The 21,506-nt window shown below is 45.4% G+C and overlaps 1 protein-coding gene across 2 annotated transcripts in view; it reads left to right on the forward strand.

Annotated features, from left to right (window-relative positions):
• Positions 1-21,506, forward strand: part of EXOC4 (exocyst complex component 4) — a 380,270-nt gene that overhangs the window by 304,576 nt on the left and 54,188 nt on the right. For both annotated transcript variants that reach the window (XM_034063300.1, XM_034063301.1), the window contains exons 13-14: positions 7,618-7,773; positions 18,799-18,977. In XM_034063300.1, coding sequence (XP_033919191.1) covers positions 7,618-7,773; positions 18,799-18,977 — 335 coding nt within the window. The remainder of the gene's footprint in view (positions 1-7,617; positions 7,774-18,798; positions 18,978-21,506) is intronic.

Genomic DNA, 21,506 nt, shown 5'->3' on the forward strand with positions numbered 1-21,506 from the left:
TTGGAGATGGAAAGTATAAGCTGTATGTAGCTATTGCATTCTTGCAAAGCAAGTCAGATCCTTCCATTTGAATGGTGCCAAGAGATTCAACTGTGATTTAATTAAATAGAGATTTGGGTATTCAGGTCTCCTGGTGAAGTAGGAATTAGTAACGACACACAACAGAAATACATACACACTGGGTTTTGTGAAACAAAAAGCTCCCCATGACCCAGGTTCAGTGTGAGCTTGAGCCCAGAACCCCCCCATGTGCTGGGCTGCACCCCCAGAGCATGAGCAGCAGCTCAGGGAGGGGATCCTGCCCCTCTGCTGTGCTCTGGGGAGACCCCCCCTGCAGCCCTGATCCAGCTCTGGGGCAGCAGCACAAGAGGGATGTGGAGCTGTTGGAGCGAGTGCAGAGGAGGCCATGGAGATGCTGCGAGGGCTGGAGCAGCTCTGCTCTGGAGCCAGGCTGAGAGAGCTGGGCTGGGGCAGCCTGGACAAGAGAAGGCTCCTGAAGGGGAGACCCCAGAGCAGCTCCAGTGCCTAAAGGGGCTGCAGGAAAGCTGGAGAGGGGCTTGGGACAAGGGCCTGTAGGGACAGGCCAAGGGGAATGGCTTGAACCTGCCCAAGAGAGGGGAGACTGAGCTGAGCTCTTAGGCAGAAGCTGTTCCCTGTGAGGGTGCTGAGGCGCTGGCACAGGGTGCCCAGAGAAGCTGTGGCTGCCCCATCCCTGGCAGTGTTCAAGGCCAGGTTGGACACAGGGGCTTGGAGCAGCTGCTCCAGTGGAAGGTGTCCCTGCCCGTGGCAGAGGCTTGGAGCTGGATGAGGTTTAAGGTCCCTCCCAGCGCAAACTATTCTATGATTCTATGGTTCTTTCCCAAAACTTGTCTGCAAACTTACTCAGGGGGTCATCAAATGCTCTATCTTAGGCTTTGTTCATTAGCATTTTTGGATGATCCATCTCTAACTGCTTCCCTAACCATAGAAACTAGACACAGAGTGGTCCCACTGGCCGCAGGGTTATCATGCTAGCTCACTTGGTTTCAGTAAGTACTTTGGGTACTTGCTTTATCCTAGATTTCCTGGCTAACCATCAACAAGTAATTTTGTCTGTGTACATGCCAGTTGCCCATCTTTAAAGTGGCTCTTCCTAGAGAGGGAGACTAGGAGAGTGCCTCATGCCACAGGGATGAATACTTGTGTTGAGACACTACAGATGCTGCAGCACTATGGGCTAGGATATCTGCTATACATAATCTTCTTTAATGGCTAATTGAGGCTGGCAATAACAGGGAAAGCAGAAAAAGTCCCTTGTGTTTTCTCACCGAGAGCATTAAGAAATTATTTCCTATTGCCTAATTCCATTCAGGAAAAGCTTCATCTGATGAGTGTCTTGGTACAAGCTCATTATTGTTAATAACACCAACAGTAGCAGTGAGCACGTATGGGTCTGAACTTCATCTGAGCACTGGTGTAAATTGGTGGCTGTTCATGTGCCATGGTCCAGAATGCTCAGATTATACATGAAACTTCACTGACTGCAGCCAGACAATAGATGTGATTTCTTTGGCTTGAACTTAAAGGGTCCTTCCTTCCTTCCTTTGGGGAGTAATTAGGACAGCCCTAATTTGGCAATATCCTGATTGCAAGCAGGAGGGAAAAACAGGAAACATTCTGGTTTTGCTGCTAGCAAATGACTGACTGAAATAGAAATCTATATTCATTTCAAATGATGCAGAGGAATGGAGCAGCTCCCCGGCTTTCCCAGGGCGAGGAGTTCAGTCCATGGGGACATTATGCCCTCTGCAGGGATTTTACATCAGTACGGCTCCATGCAGCCTTGCCGTTTGGACCAGAGAGGTTTGAGATGGGTAAATCCTCATGGTGAGAAAGTTAGGGAAGGAAGGATTGTTTATAGCTGCTTTAAACCAGAATGAACTCTTTAGAGCTGTGAACTAATACAAGCAGCAAAGCCATAGGAGCAAGGGAGTGTGTGTCCGTCCTTGAGATGCCAAGATAGTGAGAATTTGGGAAGGCAGAGAGCTGCTTTGCCCAAGATTTGCACATGGCATTTGGACATTCCCCACATGCATGTGTTTCCTGAGCAAATGTGGGTGAAATGTATTCAGATACAGGCTCCTCAAAGCAAGGCTGTTTTATTTAGAGTCCTTCACAGAGCAGATAGCACTGTCAGGATGTCAGCAGTAAGAAATGCACAGCTGAGGTTTTTCGTGTTTGATTTCCATTTGGCTTGCATTTTCCAGTAAATGCAAAGAAGAAAAACCTGGATATGAATGGATTGGGCATTTATCTAAGTAGCAGCTACGGATTTTCTTGTTTTAGTTGATGATGGATTTCAGAAGCGTGTTCAATCTGTTGTAGGTGAGATGTCTTCTGCAAATTACATGTTTGTACCCAGTGCAGTTTCAGTTTGACACAAACTGTTTATGAATGTGAGTAATGTTCCTGAGGGATTGGGGATTAAAATGAAAATGGGAGATAGAGCCACAGAACCTCCTGCTGTGTTGGCAGTGCTTTTCTTCAGTCTTGTCCAGCCCACATCTAGCTGCTGCTTCAGCAAATTCCTATAATAGCAGCCTTACTCATGAGTTAAGCCTCTAGAGTTAAACCATGATATTCAGACGAGCATCGCTGTCTTGAATGCTAAAACTAATCTCTTTCCATGTCTTTCTACGCAAATAAGCCCCGTGTTTAGTTATGTCCATGTTGAAGCTGCAGTTCTTTGTTGTCCACCTTTAAGTCCTGTGTGTCCACCTCCTTCTTACCAATTTTCGTCCTCTGTCCTGTGAACAGCCATCCTCTTACACATTGTTCAACCTATCTGAGGAGCCTGAGTAAAGGCACCACTCACCCAAGTGAGTCTCTTTAGCCTGTAAAAGAGATGCACATCTCCAAAGAGTGGCTCACCTTAGTTAAAAGGTGGCCAGACTCTCTGGAGATGATCAGCTTTCTCCTTTGGTTGGGAAGGCAGCTTATGGTGACCAGGCTCCTGCTTGATCTGACTGAGCAAAATACAATAAGGTGGGGTATAAATGAGCCTGTATCTTTCAAAATGATGAATGAAACCAACATATCTCAGTTCCTGCTTTCCAGCCAGGCAAAATTCATCCAAGGTGTTGGGTTTGCAGTCAAACAAGATTCCTTGGATCATCAAGAAACACTCTTGCTGCTCAGTTTACTACTTCTCACTGATATCTTCCCCTTCTTGCATCAGCTTTGGGGGGGTTAAGTTGTCTTTTTGACTCTTTTTGGGCAGGGGTCTCTTCCTCAGGCCTTTATGTACCTGATGCATGGTGAGCACATCAGTTTTAACCTCTTAGCAGTGCAAGCAGAGCTCAGCATGGAAGCACCACCTTGGCCCCAGGAAGAGAAACAACTTACTCAAAAATAGATTTGGCATAAGCCAACAGGGTCCAATTATTCCCCTTGGCCCCCAGATGTTTTCCTAATGAAAAGCCATGGCTCCCACAGCTGTGTCCAGTGATGTTCCCATCGCTTTGCTCCCAGCTCAGGGTGACAGTGGTGCAAAGCTGGGATCATTACCATCAGCAGATGTTTCCTGGATTGAACCCACTGAGCTGTAGAGGGGTGAACCGTCCTCACTCATCATGTGCCATCATCTGTGTGACACCTCTTCCCTACCCACTCCCAGGAGCTGGGTACAGACAGATGGGATTTTCCTCGGCCCATTGAGCTGTGAATTAATTAGTTCATTATGGCACTGTGGTAACAAATATGGCTTGGGTCAGGCTGAGATGGAGGTAATTCTCCCCAGAGCATCCCTCAGAGTGCTGTGCTTTGTGTTGGTAGCTGGAAAGGTGTTGATAACACACCAGTGCTTTGGGTGCTGCTGAACCATGCTTGTCAGCATCAAGTCCATCTCTCCACCATTTCCCCCTCACCATTAGGCTGAGGGTAGGCAAGATCTTGGGAGGGGACACAGCCAGGACAGCTGATCCCAGCCGACCAAAGGGATATTCCAGAGCATAAGGTGTCTGTCAGCAATAAAAGCTAAGAGAAAGGAGGATGTGAGGGGACATTTGTTATTACACCGTTTGTCTTGGAGCAACTGCTACACATACTCAAGCCCTACTTCTTGGGATGTATAAATGTAGCCTGCTGATGGGAAGTAGAGAGTAAATCTTTTGTTTCCCTTTGCTTCACACATGGACTTTGCTTTTGCTTTATTAAACTGCCTTTATCTTCATCTGCAAGGTTTTTTCCACCTTGTTTTGTCCCCCTCCCATCCTGCTGAGTACAGGAGGGATATAGTGGCTTGGTAGGTACCTGGCATCCAACCAAGGTCAGCCCACCACAGCTTATTACAGCAGCAGGGATAATTACATAGGAGTCTGGGAGAAGGGGGAGTGTTTGAAAGGAAGCATTCTGAGCTGTACTAAAACATGTCATCCTGACTTGTGATGATTTACTCGAGGCCCCAAATTAGATTGACATTGATAGAAGTTAACGGAAGTTGAAAACTGGCTGAGATGCTAGAAAGAAAAGGTGGAGGGAAAGGAGTGTTTGAGTTATGGGAAAAGCTGGGCATTTAACAGGGATCAAGGTATGTCCCACCCTGTTGAACATGAGGGGGTGGTTGGAGTAAAACCAACCTGTCAGTAAAGATTAGGAGGTGTTACAGTCATGGGAAAGAATGGGGACATAATTCCAAAGGACCCACATTGTGGTGGTGATGACCCAGCATTGATTACTTTGAAGCTCCCTGTTGATTTCAGTGGAGAATTTGGCTTAGGGCTCCAGCGGCTCATGGACCCATGAGTAGCACATCACCAAAAGGTGAGAAAAGCAGGAATTGTGTGGGTTAGGCTCTTGGAAAACACAGACCCTAAGAAAGCAAGGCCTGCAGGCACAGTTAGCATCTTGCTATAGCAGCCAAATATCATCCTCCTTCTCCTCCCCCCAATGCCCACTGCACAAAGCAATAGGATTCTTGAAGACAGCAGATAATAAGGATCATAAACCACAGAGGTAGCTCTGTCCTCTGTATAACTCTGTCAGAAGACTCCCAAAGAGAACTTGCATTCATAGTCATCTGAAGGGCTATGATAAGGCTGTTAATAATTGAACAGAGTAAATAGTGGAAGTGGTGAGAGCTGAGGCTGCTGTAAGGGAAAATAACAGGGAGTAATGGGATGAAACTGAGTAAAATAAAACACAAGCACAGTATCATGACTTCTATATTTTTTATAAAGCCAAGCGTTAGATTTGTTCAACTGTGAAATAAACTCCCAAGGGAAGGAGACTGTTCCTTTAGTCATTTAAATCTGCAGAGGGCAAAGCACTGGCTAATACATCCAATGGAACAGTTGTCTTGCCTTGGCAGAGAAATGGCCAGATAGCATCAAATGCAGCTTTTCCATCTCAAATGTCAGAGATTCTGGTGAGGCTCTTGGGGTTTTTCCCTTCAGTTTTCACCCAGAGTGTAAAAAAAGAGCCTTTTTCCCCTAAGTGGAACAACACAAAGTTCCTAACAACAGCAGAAGCCAAATTGCAATATTGACACCGAGGTCTTCTGTGGCTGGAAACAAAATTCCTTCTTTTGTCTGTGGCAGATTGAAGATGAAGCTTAAAGAGAAGGGAAATTTCTATGTAAGTGCATGTGACAAATTCATTTTCACAAATCCTGTGTATTTACAGAGCAGAGGTTGTTTTGGGGGTAGTTGGTGAAAGGAATGACAGGTTGCTCTGTGCTGGTGGGAAAAAGAAGTAATCTGCTCTGTTTCAAGATAGATTAGTGTTGGCTCCTATCTCAGTGCCTTGTTGCCTGTTTTCCTTTTCAAAACACACATACTCTGTGTGTTGTTACTTTTATTCCTATTTATTGACCAAAACATACCTGTGAGGACATGGAAAATGAGACTGGTTGATAGAATCACAGAATCCACATAAACCCCTTCAGAATGCACAGGGTCTTCATTATGATCTTGCATGACCCTTCCCAAAATCACCACCGGAATGCTAGAGACAGCTCTGAGCACTTTTTGCCCCATGCGATGGCCTAACCTAGGTCTAGAAGTGTAAATTGCTCTGTAAGGTCCACATTGAGCTGATGTATGCTAAGCCAGCACAGATACATCCGTGCAGCAGCACCCAGCAGCTCCAGTTCTTGGTTGACAGATCCAGTGTTGAATCTCTACATCTTTTTGATGCACAAAGTTTCTTTCCCTGATAGAGAAACCATTTTTTCTGAGGAACAGTAACAGATAAAGATATGTCTGGGATTCACAATTCTCTGATGCTTTGCATGGTAGGACACAGCAAACATGAACTCTTTCTAGGTGTCTTGCAGCCTTGTGAGCAAGGGGTTGTGGGTGACTGAGGCCAAACACAGGTCCCAGAGCCTCTTCTGTAGTTTTTCATAGTAGAAGGTGATATGACTCTTACTGCACAAGTGAGATCTTGATTCTGTTGTTACCCTGCAGCTAAGCCTCTCCATAGGAACAGAACCTCTGAGATCTTGTCTTTCCAGACACACTGCTGCTTGTTGGGTGGATTTGCCATGTTCCCATTACAGAGGGCAGGAAAAAATCCTGCTGCTGCCCACTGGAGAGGTCACCACCATGATTTTGCTTTGAGTGATGTGGACAGATGATGTGTTTCTTCTTGGGCTGGAAAAGCAGTCCAACTACTCACTGTGCAAGGACCTCCTAGAAGAGCCTTCCAGATGCTCACCAGCCAAGGAAACCAGTTATAGGGTCTAGAAGGAAATTCCAACATCCCTAACTCGTGCTTGCCTTTTCCAAGACATAGAAAAACACCTCCCAGGTCCTTCCTGTGTACTGAACAACCCAAGAATGGGAAAGGATTTTCCTATCTATAGTCACAGCATGCCCTTGAAGTAGCAAACATTGACAAGGACTATGCTGATGATTGTTCATGAGCAGTCAAATGCAAAAAGCAGGCAGCTAATTGATTTTTCCAAATAGAGCATCCCATTTGTCTCCTGCAGTTGCCAGTGAGGAATTCAGCTTAGTTGCACTGCCAGAAAGATTGAACAGGGAAATTAATAATTGGAATATGCTGTGATCTTTGATTCCATTTCACACATACATATGATTTAGCTGAAATCTCTATTAGTAGATGGAGAGAAGATGCTGGACCCTTCATTTCCTTTCAGTGCTTCAGACCTAGTCCCCAGGCTGGCCCAGCTGGTGTGTGTTGAGCTGGTGGCTTCCACCCAGGTCTTCCTGGGCAGGTTTCCACGTTGCAGTCACAACACCATCAGCAGCGGCTGGCGAGCTCAACTGAGATTGCAGGCAACACATGAGCCATGGAGAAACCACCTTCTCTCTTTCTTAGTACAGAATGACCTCCTCCAGTTGTGTGAATGATTGTAAGCTGAATGGTTTCAAGGGTGGAGAGAATGACTGTTAGAGTGCATCAAGAGTTGTGAGTTGAAGAGGATTTGATATCCTGCCCACCTGCATTGCTATGCCCTCCATATGAGCTCTTTGTTGAATTCCTCTTTGGACACACTTTGTACTGCTTAACGCACACTTGTATGTGACAGGGAATTTAATGGGTATGTGCAGAATGGCATGAAAAATACAATTTGCTCCTCACTGATGTGATTGTTGCTGCTTTCCCCCATAGGAGCATCGTGCAATCGGATGAAAAGCTGGTGATCAGCGCGTCCTGGGCTAAAGATGATGATATCAGCAGGCTCCTGAAATCTCTGCCCAACTGGAGCAACATGGCTCAGCCCAAGCAACTGAGACCCAAGAGAGAGGAGGAGGAAGACTTTATAAGGTAAAATGATTAATTAAGTTGTAAATGGATTTCAAGGAGAGTATCAATGATGGTAAAACCTGCTGGAAATGAAGTAATGGTGGTGTTTGTGTGGCTGTTGTGTGCCCAGGTGTGAGAAAAATCACAGAATCATAGAATCATTTAGGTTGGAAAAGACCCTTAAGATCATTGAGTCCAGCTGCTAACCCAGCACTGCCAAGTCCACCATTAAACCATGTCCCCAAGTGCCAAATCTACATGCCTCTTAAATCCCTCCAGGGACAGTGACTCCAGCCCTGCCCTGGGCAGCCTGTTCCAATGCCTGAGCACCCTGTGGGGCAGGAATTGTTCCTCAGCTCCAGCCTAAACCTCCTGTGGTGCATCTTGAGGCTGTTTCCTCTTGGCCTGTCACAAGGCACCAGCTTTGCTGAACTGAGAATTCCCTGTATGTTGCCTGGATTTAGTTCAATTGATGGTATCGAGAAACCATTTAGGAAATAGCCTTTTTGAGGGATGTTTCTGGGCTTTGCTTGTCAGTCATATTGGTAGATAAATAATCCTGAAGCTGTTTACAGAATTATGGAATCATAGAATGGTTTGGGTTAGAAGAGGCCTTGCCCATTCCACCTTGTCCTACCCCTACAAGCCCTTGTCCAAGTCCCTCTCCAGCTTTCTTGTTACCTGTTATCCTTCAAGAGAAAGGACAAAGCAAAGCTTCTTCTCACTTGCAAAAAGCCCAGAAGGGAGGGAGACCATAGTTCAAAGAGGAGCTTCAGTGGCAGTGCCAGCTTGTTGCTTTCCTGCCCTTACTGCTCATGTCTGCTCTTGCTGTTGTTCAGACAAGGCTATATGAAGAATTACGCTTGTAAACCAAGTCAGGACAGTGGCTGGGATTGGAGGAGGAAAGAAAGGGTTATTTCTGATTCAGTCAAATACTTTTCCTGGTTGATGGTGCCACTCTGATCGCCCCAGCAATGAAGAAACCTGCAACTTGCAACCTAATGGAGGAGCCAATGGGTTGTACTGGGCAGGAAACTGGCATCACCAAAGCTGTCTTTCATTTGAGCCATGACTTGATGATGTTTCTCCTTCATCCCAACCCCAGGAGCTATGTAAGGAGAGTCAAATGAAATATATTGGTACCTCCAGATGAGATTCTTTCAGAAGCTACTTTCTGTGTCCAAACCAGATTACTTCTACCCTTTGAGGCAAGTGAAAGCCTATAAGTAGGCAGATGGCCTTTCCCTGCACACTGTAAATGGCTCAGTGTCTGAATCCTTGACGCATCCTCCTTGTCATTCCAGTGAGTCAAAAAGCTTGCCTGTGCATCCCCATCACTATTCATCACTTCCTTGATTGACATTTGGCTATAAAACTGGAGGAGTAAGTGAAGCTGTTGAAAATAACAAGTCTAATTTGCCCGGATTGTGATTTTACTCATTCACTCAAGGCAAGCACAATAACGTGAAGATGATGCAGTCTAGATAGAGGGTGGAGGAAGAGGATAAAATATGTCTAGTCACAGAAATGTTTGCTCATACTGCAGAGGGGATCATCAGCTTTGCCAGTGTTTCAAACAATCTTCAATGATACTGGAAGAGTGAGGATGCATAGCCCATGAGGTCTTTGTGTAGTCAGTCCCCAAGTGGTTTGAGATACATTGATCCAGGCCTAGCTTCCATCCTTGCCTTCATGTTCACCTTTGTTTCTTGGCACAGAAAGGTGCTGGGATGCCCTCTTAGCTCTTACTGTGGTTCCTGAGCTATCAACATGGGAAACCAGAGCTCCCATGGATGCAAAGCTGGGTACTACAGGCTGAACATAGTGTAAATTCGTGGCCAGGCTAAATCTGGTGGCCAAGCTCCATTTAATGCTATAGCAGTGCCAGCATTTTGATCCTATTAGGCATTTTATTCCAATATTGTCATTTTACTATCCGTTAATTGAGGTATTCTGTGAAATTCTAGGAGAGTTGTTAGAATGCAGAATCTATAAGTCATCTACACTGAATTCACAGGGAAAAGGCCCTCTACCATGTCTGGGTTTTAGCCTAAACATGAGGACAAAGTTCTTTTCTCAGTATCTGTTTGCACAGAGCATCATGTATTAAGCTTCAGTGCCTCAGACTCCTGTGTGAATGCTCCTCTAGCATTCATTTAAGTGATAGTAGTTAGTCTGGACCAGTTTTAGCCATAGATGGTAAGCACCATGGCTTAGAAACCTCCTCAGGAATCTAAGTGCTCGAATAGATCTCTCCTGAAAGCTGCAAAATAAAATTAATTGCTTGTCCAATTCTGTGTCATCTTCCTTCCATTGACACAGGCTTTTATTCTTCAGACTTCCCCCTAATACAAAGGAACATGATTTCTTTGCTGCTGTTGCTTCTTTCTCTTCCTCTTGGCACTGCTGATGAATTGGGAGTAATTCTGCCGTAGCCATCTCTGCCTGAACACTGCAGTGGAGCCGAAGGGAAGTGGATAGCTTGGTTATTAGGGTCATGGCTGTGATGGGAGAGCCTGGGAGAGTAAATTTCCTTATCACTTTAGCCAACCAAGATATACAGATACTCGTCTGTTTTAATGGATACCCCCCTCCTCAGTTAGCAGGGACAGCACTAAGCATCCTATCCTGGAAAGGAAAGTTTAAGCTTGATGAAACATGGGAGCATGTTCTTTTTGGCCATAAAACAAGACTGACAGCAATACTTGAGCTACTCAGCACTATCCCTTTATGAATGTTGCTAAATGAAACGTGTCCTGAAAGTTTACCACCAGTGTTTGTACTGTGGCAGGAAGAGATCTCAGAGCAGTTTTCCTTCTCTCCCCCTCCTTAGGTTTCCTCTAACTCATTTGTTTAATTAAGAAGAGGAATCCAAATGTGATGTCTCTGCAGAAAACCCCAGCCTCATGCATATCTGTGTTGACAGTGATTGATTTTGTTGTCCTAACCCATCACTACGTCTTATGAATAGATGTCAAAAGGCAGGGTGAGATACTAGCAGAATCTCCCCATTAATATTCTGGTGGGGTTGGCCTGATAAAGGGACCTGATCGAGCATATTCTAGTAGCTCAGAACTTGGCAAGGGGAGAAAGGAAAGAAAAGTCATGCCTCTATACGTATAATTAAAGTTCTGAAGGCTATTTGGCACTGGGGCGAGTGTGAAATGCACTGCCCTTATCACATTGTAAAGGTTAGCCTTCAGTTCATTACTGAACCAGATGTGTTGGTGATAAATCTCAAAGATGCATCATTTTCAGGTTTGCCTTTGATAAGGAAAAGCAATGTAAAAATTGCTTCAGATCCTGGTCACACTCGAGTTACAGCAGAAATTCTTGGGTTTCAGTGCAGCTCTGCAGTAAGGGGTGAGGGTGCTGTGGACAGAGGGAACTACATTTTGGGGGGGGGAGGAATATGTGCTGGTAATTCATGGGAAGCACATTTGCCTGGAAAGCCCATGTTGGTCTGAGATCACACCACAATGCAGACTTTCTACAAGGGCCTGTAGGGACAGGCCATGGGGAATGGCTTGAACCTGCCCAAGAGAGGGGAGACTGAGCTGAGCTCTTAGGCAGAAGCTGTTCCCTGTGAGGGTGCTGAGCCGCTGGCACAGGGTGCCCAGAGAAGCTGTGTCTGCCCCATCCCTGGCAGTGTTCAAGGCCAGGTTGGTCACAGGGGCTTGGAGCAGCTGCTCCAGTGGAAGGGGTCCCTGCCTGTGGCAGGGGTTGGAGCTGGAGGAGCTTTAAGGTCCCTTCCAGCCCAACCAATTCTGTGGTGATCCTATGATTCTATAATTTGAATGCAGGATGCTCCAGCTGCCTGCTGCTTCCTTCTCAGCATCTCTTTCTGTTCACATGAGCGTGCTCATCCTCACTTGCTCTGCAGCAAAAGGATGGGGTATATTCAAGCAATATGAAATAATACCTGGCAACAGCAGATCCTTCACCAAATCATCGCAAATAGCACTGGTCAAAAGTTACACTTTCCCAACTGCTTATTAGGGTTGCTTCTCTTGGTTTAGTTGATGCTCCTCCTTTCTTTACCTCTTAAGTCTCCCTCCCATTCTCAGTTGTATCCTTCCTGTCTCTCTTTCCTTGTTTCTTTGTCTCTGAAGAATAAAAGATCCCTCTGTCCTATTTCTCAGGTTGTATTTGTTATATTCCCATTACTTTGAAAGGGTGAAAGGATAATTTTGTAAAACTGGCAGGACACTGTAGACAACTTTTCCCTGTACTGGGACTCTGAATCTGAGGTGTGAGTCATTTACATTTGATGACAGTCTGCTCTTTTATATGAAATGGGTTCCTAGATCCCTTCTTTGGATCCCACAGGAAAATTTGCCTCACCATGAGCACAGCTGATGCTAAATCCTATTGCTATCAAGAGTCTCATCTGAGAGGCGTAAAATTGAGTGAGCCACTGGATCTTTACAGGGCACTTCTGTATTTGAGAGGTTTCCTTCTGCCTTTGCCTTGTCCTGTGATGGCAAAAAGATTTTGGAGGATTTGGGCTGGGGTTTATTGAGGATTATGTTCTGAACCTGATGATTCTATTCTGAACCTGAATCTAAGAAGAATCTCCCAGCTTCAGATTCATTAATCCTCCATATTGCATTGCTTATTGAAATGAGAGCAGCAATGCCCAGCTCTTCCAGTACAATTTTGGGGGATAAGCCTTGCCCCTAAACTGCATAGCAGGGATGGAGGAAGAAGGAAAAGATCCAGCTCCTCCACAAAGCTTTAATAACAGCTCCCACTTTAACAAGATTGTGTATCGCTAAATCACATCATTAGAGCTACACAATGTACTCCACGTCTGCTCCTTGTCTGCTGGCATAAATTGTACAATATAAACTTAACAAGACCAGAATATTCAAATAACTGTAAGTGAGAAGATGGGTTGTGATGTTACAGCTTCTAATTGTCAATTAGTGACGGCTGCTGCTTGACAGTGCTGCGACCTCACAGCAGCACTCATCCTGGAGGTCCCTAACAGAGATGCGGAAGTTGTGGAGACTCAATGAACCTCAAAGCTGGTCTTTAGGGTGAGCTGGCTCTGCAGTCCTTTAAAACCAAATCCTTTAGGTTGTCAGAGTGAGTTTATATCCATTGAGGATCCTTTTGCAGCAGCTTTTCATCAGGGCTACAAATGCTGTTTGGATGTGCTGAATATTTAAAACACCTTCAGGTGCTGAGTCTTTGAACCAAGTGAAATGGCTTCTTCAGCAGGAAGGTGGCTGGGAAGGGGTTTATTGTTCTTGTGGCAGCAAATCCTTTCAGGAGGCTTCCCTTTGTAGCAAAGGGGCCACGTGGGTTGTTTGTTTTGGTGTATGCATAGAATCATAGAATAGTTAGGGTTGGAAAGGACCTTAAGATCATCTACTTCTTTCTGATGGTTGAACAAATGCTGGTGCAAGGTGAAGCCAGAAATCACCTTTTCTCTCTTTCTTTATAAATAAGAACATTCTTTGAATCAATCAAGGGCAGAACTGTCTGCCTGGGTAGTTTCTGTATACAGTTCTTTAGCAAGGTCTGCACGCTGTCACTATGGCTCAAGTGTAGGAATAGAAAACAAATGGGTTATGAAACTTCTATATGACATAAATACAGAGAAAAACATACTGATCCAAAAGATGCTGCAAAGCTGCAGTGAGACTGATGCAAATACTGTCATAATACGATTTCCATTGTAACGTGTATCATGTTTTAAGACTGTATATATAATACACAATATGTAGTCTTAAGTGCTTTATATTGAGTTGTTGTACAACAAGCTTTTTACCCAGTAATTGTTTTCACTGACACCGTCATGGATGTTCAGTTTAATGTGGATTTGTTATAACACCGTGGCAAAGCAGTAATCCTTGTTTTGCCAGCTCATCCTAGAGCATTTGTGTCTTTGTTCACACTTTAATAGATACTTTTAGGGTATTTCCTCTACAGCCACAGCTCTGCTCCCTGCTTCTAGCTGCGGTTTAAATTCATCTTGTTGCTTCTCATCTGCAAGCATCAATGGAAGTCATCCCTCTGAGGTCTGTGGTTGTGAGGGTGTGAGAAAGGACATTAGGTCCTCATTGGGTCAGTGTGTTCCAGGGGTGTCCGAAGGGGCTTGCGTGGCATCCCCCCTTCCTTCTGCAGCTCCATGCTTGCTCCCAGCAAGTGTTTTCATAGAATCATCAGAGAATCATAGAATGGTTTGGTTTGGAAGGGACCTTAAAGCTCCTCCAGCTCCAACCCCTGCCACGGGCAGGGACCCCTTCCACTGGAGCAGCTGCTCCAAGCCCCTGTGTCCAACCTGGCCTTGAACACTGCCAGGGATGGGGCAGCCACAGCTTCTCTGGGCACCCTGTGCCAGCGCCTCAGCACCCTCACAGGGAACAGCTTCTGCCTCAGAGCTCAGCTCAGTCTCCCCTCTCTTGGGCAGGTTCAAGCCATTCCCCTTGGCCTGTCCCTACAGGCCCTTGTCCCAAGCTCCTCTCCAGGTTTCTCATAGGCCCCCGTTAGGTATTTCCAGGCTGCTCCAATGTCTCCTTTTCCTCAGCATTGTTTGATGAAGGAATAAGTGACACTAATATCTTGGCAGAGAAAAGGGAGAGCAGCAGTAAGTGAGCATAAAACTGCTGCCAAGGGTACATCAGACACCTCCTTACTCATTCTGCAGTATTGATGTGGGCACTTGGCTTCTTTTCAGCCCTGCTCTGGCATGGTCAGAGGGCCTTAAGCATAGCAGTGGTCATCTTGATTTATCACACATGCTCTTCACTGGCCCTTCTTCTCCCTCAAACAAGTTTCCTGTCCTCTCATGTCTGCTGAAATGCGGATGAGGGAAAGCTTTGTATATTGTCATCAGTCTCTCTGTTGAGCCCCTTAGTGACATGGGTTAGTGAGGAGCTTGGCAGGCCTAGGGGAACAGTTGGACTTGATGATCTTAAAGGTCTTTTCCAGCCCAGTTGATTCTATGCTTCTATGATTCTATTTCCAGGCAGTTTTGCTCAGTGGGTTGTTTAATTGTATTAACAGCCCCTTGCTGTTAGTATCACCACTGCTCTTGGTTGCTGGAGGAGAGGAAGTGGAAGGTGGTCTGCCTGCAGGGAACTTCTTTGGGGAACCAGTACAGCAGCTTCCCATACCTGCTGGTGCCGTGACAAGGATGTGCTATGCATCCTGTACAGTATCCAGGAGAACAGGGTGGATCTAAAGCTGAAGTATTGCTGGTCACTACGCTTGGAAAGTTAAAAAAACAGAGAAATAAGGATGGTTTAACAAAGGGAAACAAAATGAGATGCTTTGTTAATCCGAGGATTAAGCTAGAGCAGTCAGCCTGCTTTGACAAAGCAGAGATTTAACAAAGAACCCAATTGCGGTGCACACAAATCCCATAGGGATGGAGACTAAAGGGCAATGAAGCGGTGTGGCAGCACCATCAGTATCAGTGTGAGGAAGAGTGAGCTCCCACAAAGAAACAGCTGGACAGTGGAGAAAGGCACTTGAATCTGCTTTGTTTGCAGTGCAGTTGATCTGCAGCATTAATCTCCATCCTGAGAATGGGTATATGCACAGCTGAATTAATCACTGGAGAGAAGAGCGTTGTCTTCTGGTACAGGCCTGTAAACCACTCTGTTATGAACCACTTGATAATGAGGTTTTCTCCCTTTATCAAATATATCATCTCTGGGGCTGGAAATTTCCATCTTTGGGTGCTCACCAAGAGTCGCAGCATCTTTTGTTTTCCCAGACACTTTGGCAAAGTCCAAAGCAAACTTCCTGCCTAAGGTAGGATGAGATTGGCATTCTCAAAGTCGTGGTAATTCAAGCCAGGGGTACCCATGGTAATATCAAAACCTCATCAATCAAATGCAGAAGGTGACTGCACATCTCTGCATATGTGCTGGCTCTGTGTTAGGTACACACATACAGACACAAATGTGACAAGCATTGGCTGAGAAACGGTGGGAATGAAAGTTTGAAGGTGCTATTTAAGGCAGGTATTCAAAAAAGCAGAGCTAAGGTTGGATATTCAGTTGATTTGGGGGTTTTGTATCCTTCTGTTAAGTGTAACCTTGCAAACTTTATAAAGACAAAGGCCAATAGTGAATATTCTCTCAAGCAGGCATCAGAACACCAGCAAAAACTAGCTTCAGGGAGATGTTTACTAACAGCAGGTTTAAACTATATGAGAGGTATCCACTAGAACTCTTCATAGGTATCTTCTAAAAGGGAGTTGCTTGCTGAAGGTTGTCTCTATTACAGGTTTTGGTTTGTAAATTGGGGTTTCTGCAGTCAAGGATATGTATTAAAGAAAACAAATACATTTGCTGCCCTTTTGATACCAACTTCTGTTGTTTCAGAGCGAGGGGCAGAATCGCATTGATCCCGACAGCATTTAAAGAGTACAGCTTCCCCTAGAAGACCTTATTTGTATTCCTGACAGGAACAAACCTAGGAAATACACCACAGTTTGTACGATATAGATTTTTCCCAGCCTTCCTGAAAGCACTGCATTATTCATGCCCAGGCTATCCATCCAAAGCAGTGCCAAAACTGTTTTGCTTTGCATATGGGAAGGCAGAAGAGTTGTCCCTGTGATCAGAATGAATAGGGGATTGTGGTTGTGGGCAGCAGTGTGGTAGTGACTTCTCATTTACAGCTCTCAAATGGTGTTTTCCAGAAAAAGTGCCTTTTCTGTGGCACTTTGTATTGGGAGGCTGTGTTAATGAAGGTAGAAATTCATCACGTGTTTCATTTCCTACATTTCCAAGTGATTTATGCAGTTGCCAGTGGGATTTGGTAGTCTTAAGTTAACGCTTTGGTTGGAGGGAAGAAAGCATATCTATGAAATGTCTTCTGCTCCACAGGAGCGGATGATTGTCCCTGAGTGTTGGTAGGTGGGTAGAGTTAAGTGGTGTGTTCTGTGGTTGCTATAGAAGTCAATAACGTGTTTTACTTTAAAGAATCATAGGATCATGGACCAGTTTGTGTTGGAAGGGAACCTAAAGCTCCTCCAGCTCCAACCCCTGCCACGGGCAGGGACCCCTTCCACTGGAGCAGCTGCTCCAAGCCCCTGTGTCCAACCTGGCCTTGAACACTGCCAGGGATGGGGCAGCCACAGCTTCTCTGGGCACCCTGTGCCAGCGCCTCAGCACCCTCACAGGGAACAGCTTCTGCCTAAGAGCTCAGCTCAGTCTCCCCTCTCTTGGGCAGGTTCAAGCCATTCCCCTTGGCCTGTCCCTACAGGCCCTTGTCCCAAGCCCCTCTGCAGCTTTCCTGCAGTCCCTTTAGGCACTGGAGCTGCTCTGGGGTCTCCCCTTCAGGAGCCTTCTCTTGTCCAGGCTGCCCCAGCCCAGCTCTCTCAGCCTGGCTCCAGAGCAGAGCTGCTCCAGCCCTCACAGCATCTCCATGGCCTCCTCTGCACTCACTCCAACAGCTCCACGTCCCTCTTGTGCTGCTGCCCCAGAGCTGGATCAGGACTCCATTGTTCTTGTCATGCTTTACAGACACAATGGTCTACCCCACCTATGAGCTTGTCCACCCTCTTCAGCCTTGTATTCCCCTTCAGACACCTGTTTGGACTTTGGATAAGTATTTATATCCTTTTGTGACTGTCTAAGAAATGCTCTGTCAGGGAAGCTTGCAAAGAGCTTTCCTGCAGTTCAGAAAGGATTTAGCATATTTCCAATAGCCAGAATGGATCAAAATTAACCCCAGGAATAGCTGAATTGCCACTGCCATAGCTCACTGGATCCTGTGTCTCAGTCCCCAGACTAACAGATAAGGATTCCTCCCAAACCACAGTGCAGGATACAGCCTAAGGCAGTGTATTCTCTATTGTCAAGCAGAAGAAAATCCTCAAAGAGATTTTTTTAATGAAGGCTATTTTTACTTTTGCCTTTAATGAATTCAACTGAGCAATTTAAAACCATTTCAGGGTTGTTCTTTTTCTCTTTTTTTTCCTCCTCAAGTGACAGTGAAGTCCCACAAATCTAGGGAGACGCTGGCACTAAAACTGCTTAGATAGTATATAAAATGCCACTGATGGGATTATTTTGCTGCAGCTCGTTGCAGCTATTATGCTCAGCAGCATGATTCCTCATTGTGAGTTCATAAAGGAGCTAATGACAGGAAGTGGAGATTTGCAAAGTTGAATGGAAGTGGAATGTAAATTCGTAACAAAAAGAGCAACTAATGATGGGACAAGGATACTGAGGACCCCGGTGAATGTGCTGTCACTTACAGTCTTTCAATGAATGCACTTGGTTTCAGGCAGGAGCTGTTGTAATTAGATGTAGGAAGCATGTCCTGATTTCCTCCATCCTAACGGTGCACAAAAAGTCCTCCTGGTTTCTCCTCCTTTACCTGCAAAAGCAATGAGAACATGTGCTATAGAAATGGGACATAACAAAACATGCTCTTGGTGGAGACAAGTATTGGGAAAGCCAAATCTGAATGCAAAAGGTGGAATGTGACAATGGAATGAGCATTTATACACCTTCAAAGAGCTTTTTGCAGCTTTTGGGGCGGTGAACACATTTGTCTTGGTCATCATTTTTCCCTTAGGTGCTATCTGCAAGTCGAATACTGCATGGACTGGTATGTCACTTTGTCATAGGTTTCACAGGAGATTTCTTTAGATAGATGTGTGAAAAAACCTGAATCAGGATTGGAAGAGCTGATCTAAAAGGAAAGATTAAGAGTGCTGTATGTGATTGATACATACATCAGGGAGATGCAGAAAGCACCTGCATGTCTCAGCAAGGTGTAAATGCTGGGTGGAGAGGAGGAAGAGTGGGACTTGATTGGGATGAAGTTTGTAACTATGAGGAGTAAGTCAGCGATTGTAAATGCAGGCAGAAGGATAGAAAATAACCTGCCTATGAATGAGGTGTCATTTGTTGTAGCAAGACTTCTAAAACTCCTCCAGCCAATATTCTTGAGACCCCACACTGCAACAGTTCTACATCTGCTGGTTGGACCTTCTCCATGGTGTAACTGATGTCTTCCTCTTGCTGTCTTGTGCTGTATTTCTGACGTTGGCTTTGCTTTGCATTTCAGGGCTGCTTTTGGCAAAGAGTCAGAAGTTCTCATTGGCAACCTGGGAGATAAACTCATCCCTCAACAAGAGATCATGCGGGACGTCAGCGACCTGAAGGCCTTGGCCAACATGCATGAGAGCCTGGAGTGGTTAGCAGGTCGTACCAAGGCAGTCTTCACCAGCCTCTCAGCCTCCCAGAGTAAGTAGTTCCCATAGGAGAACCTTTGTCTTAGAAATGGAAGAAAATCAGCATAAATATGTGATTTGAGCAGGAGTGGGCATCTTTTGTTCTTGATTTCAAAGCAGGTTTATGTCAGAGGGAAGCAGAAAACAAAGCAGCTTCATCTCTTTCTTCCTACTGAATGCTGCGGTGTGGCATCTGCTCAGCCTGTGGTGGGCACCACGTGAGGGTGCCGGGAGCATCACTTCTAGCATAAGCTCTGAAGGGGCTTTCAGAGCTTGAGCTTTTCAGCTGTCCCTGCACAGGAGCAGGTATCAGTGTCAAGACAGGTTTCATTTCCTTTAAAGCATTGTTAGATCACTGAATATTTAAAAATAGATGTGTATTATACATTCAGGAGAGAAACTGCACAGCTTTTAATGAGGAATGCCCTCATGTGCATGTCACTGGGGCACTGATGCAAAGGCAGAAGCAGCCCTTGGTGAAGCAAAGTGCTCGGAGGGCAGAGACAGAGGAGCCTGGAGATGCTTGTGGCCATCAGGGATTGCCTGCATTACCTCTGTGAGATTGTTCCACTTCTCTGTGCTTCAGCTTTTGCTCCTTCTCCCAGGGAATAGTGATTTTTCTGTCTGGAAGGTGCTAGAGATGTGATTAGTTTTGCTTCTCTTATTGCTGTCACTGGCATTGTCTGCACAGGGTCACTCACGTTCAGAGGAGGGCTGTAGCTGTGCCCCAGCAGTAGAACTCAGCATCAACAGACCTCAGCTCTGCTGCTTTTCCACCTTTCCACTGTTAGTAACTTACAATGAGCCACATACAGCTCAGATGACCTGGGATTAAGCTTCCGCTAGGACAAAGGTTTGGGTCTCACCTGCCTACTGAGCCATTCCCAAGAGCTGTCCTGGGTCACAGACAGGCACAGGGAGGTGGCTGTGTATTTGTTAGAGCAATTCATACTGCCCTAGATCCCTGCAGTAAAACAGTACGTGTTTTACAAATACTGAACACCCACTGTTGTCTGGGGGTTATATTAAATGCAGCTGCCTCGGGTGTGGGAGGAGGCATCTATACTGTGTTGTCAATGAGGAGCTGAGAATTAAAGAGAGGTGGTAGATGTGCCATCCCTGGAGGCATGCAGGGCCAGGCTGAATGTGGTGCTTCAGCCTGATCTAGTTGAAGATGTCCCTTCTTATTGCAGTGGGGTTGGACTAGATGACATTTTAAGGTCCCTTCCAGCCCAAGCTATTCTATGATTCTGTGAAAAACAGTGCATATAAAAGTCCACACAACTTAGTGGACCCCAGGATACATGGGGGTGTAGTGAGGGTACATGGTATTTCTGCACTTTGTCATGCAAATATGGAGCAGGGCCCTAGGGGAAGGTACCCACAGAGGAGCAGGACTGTGGGCAGCCAGATCTTCTGAGCTCCTGCCTGCAGGAATTTGGCATTAAAAATCACCTCAGCCTTATTTTCTGGGATATTTGTAGGTGCTAAATAAAGTCATAGGGATATATTTCTGTAAAAGTTATTATCATAGAATCATAGATTGATTTGGGTAGGAATGAGCCTTAAAGCTCCAGTTCCAACCCCATGCCACGGACAGGGACACCTTCCACTAGTGCAGCTTGCTCAAAGCCCCATCCAACCTGGACCATTCTCCCTTGACAGCAGTGCATCTCTGGTTGACTGACAGTCCTTCCTGTGGCTCATAACTCTGCTCTAGAGCAGGACCTCTAAACTTTTTGCTCCACCTGCCCACCACCAGTTCGTTGGGATACAGAAGGATAATGAAGATTATCCCACCAGGTAACAATTAAAGACACAAAATACTACAGGTAGCTTTAACATTCCTGTAACTCATACTCTGAGTTCTCAATACCTGAATGACCTCTGCTTTCACAGGGTGAGATCTCTTTGAAACAAAAGAAACCCAAACCCAATGGAAAATGCAATCAGTGTTCAGTAGCCAGGTAGTTATTCAGAGCACTTGAATTTCTGGGGGAGTACTTGGGGCTGAGGAGTTGTGCTCTAACAGTCAGAAGCTGTGAAAAATAGAAGCATCATTTATAGTTTCACTTCTAGTTGAAACTTGGATTATTTAACAGTACTTTCCAACCATTAAAGGGCATGAGCCTCTCAGCTTTCTGAGAGGACGTTACACGGAGCAGTGAATAAACATAAAAGTACAAAGTGTAGTATTTCACTTGGCAGCGTCCTCCTGACAATAAAAATTCATCTTCCTTTGTAATAACTTTATACCAACGCACTAAAATATCTGTACACAAATGTCAGGAGGATCTGAAACAAGAGGAAGAAAGAGGAGTGTTGGAAAATGTGAGCGGCTCTTGAACTGCTGGTTGTAAATGAAACCTGGTGGAGTATATCTCATAAATGGAACATCAATAGAGCTGACTGCAGTCTATATAGGAGAGGTAAAAAGAGATGCCGTGGGGCAGAGGTGGTGGAATAATTCAGATGTATTTACAAATCCAGCAAGCTCTAGTGATATAGAGGAGAGTGTGATTCTTCTGGGGAAGAATAAGAA

The sequence above is a fragment of the Melopsittacus undulatus genome, chromosome 5 (genome assembly GCF_012275295.1).
Source record: "Melopsittacus undulatus isolate bMelUnd1 chromosome 5, bMelUnd1.mat.Z, whole genome shotgun sequence".
Classification (NCBI taxonomy): domain Eukaryota; kingdom Metazoa; phylum Chordata; class Aves; order Psittaciformes; family Psittaculidae; genus Melopsittacus; species Melopsittacus undulatus.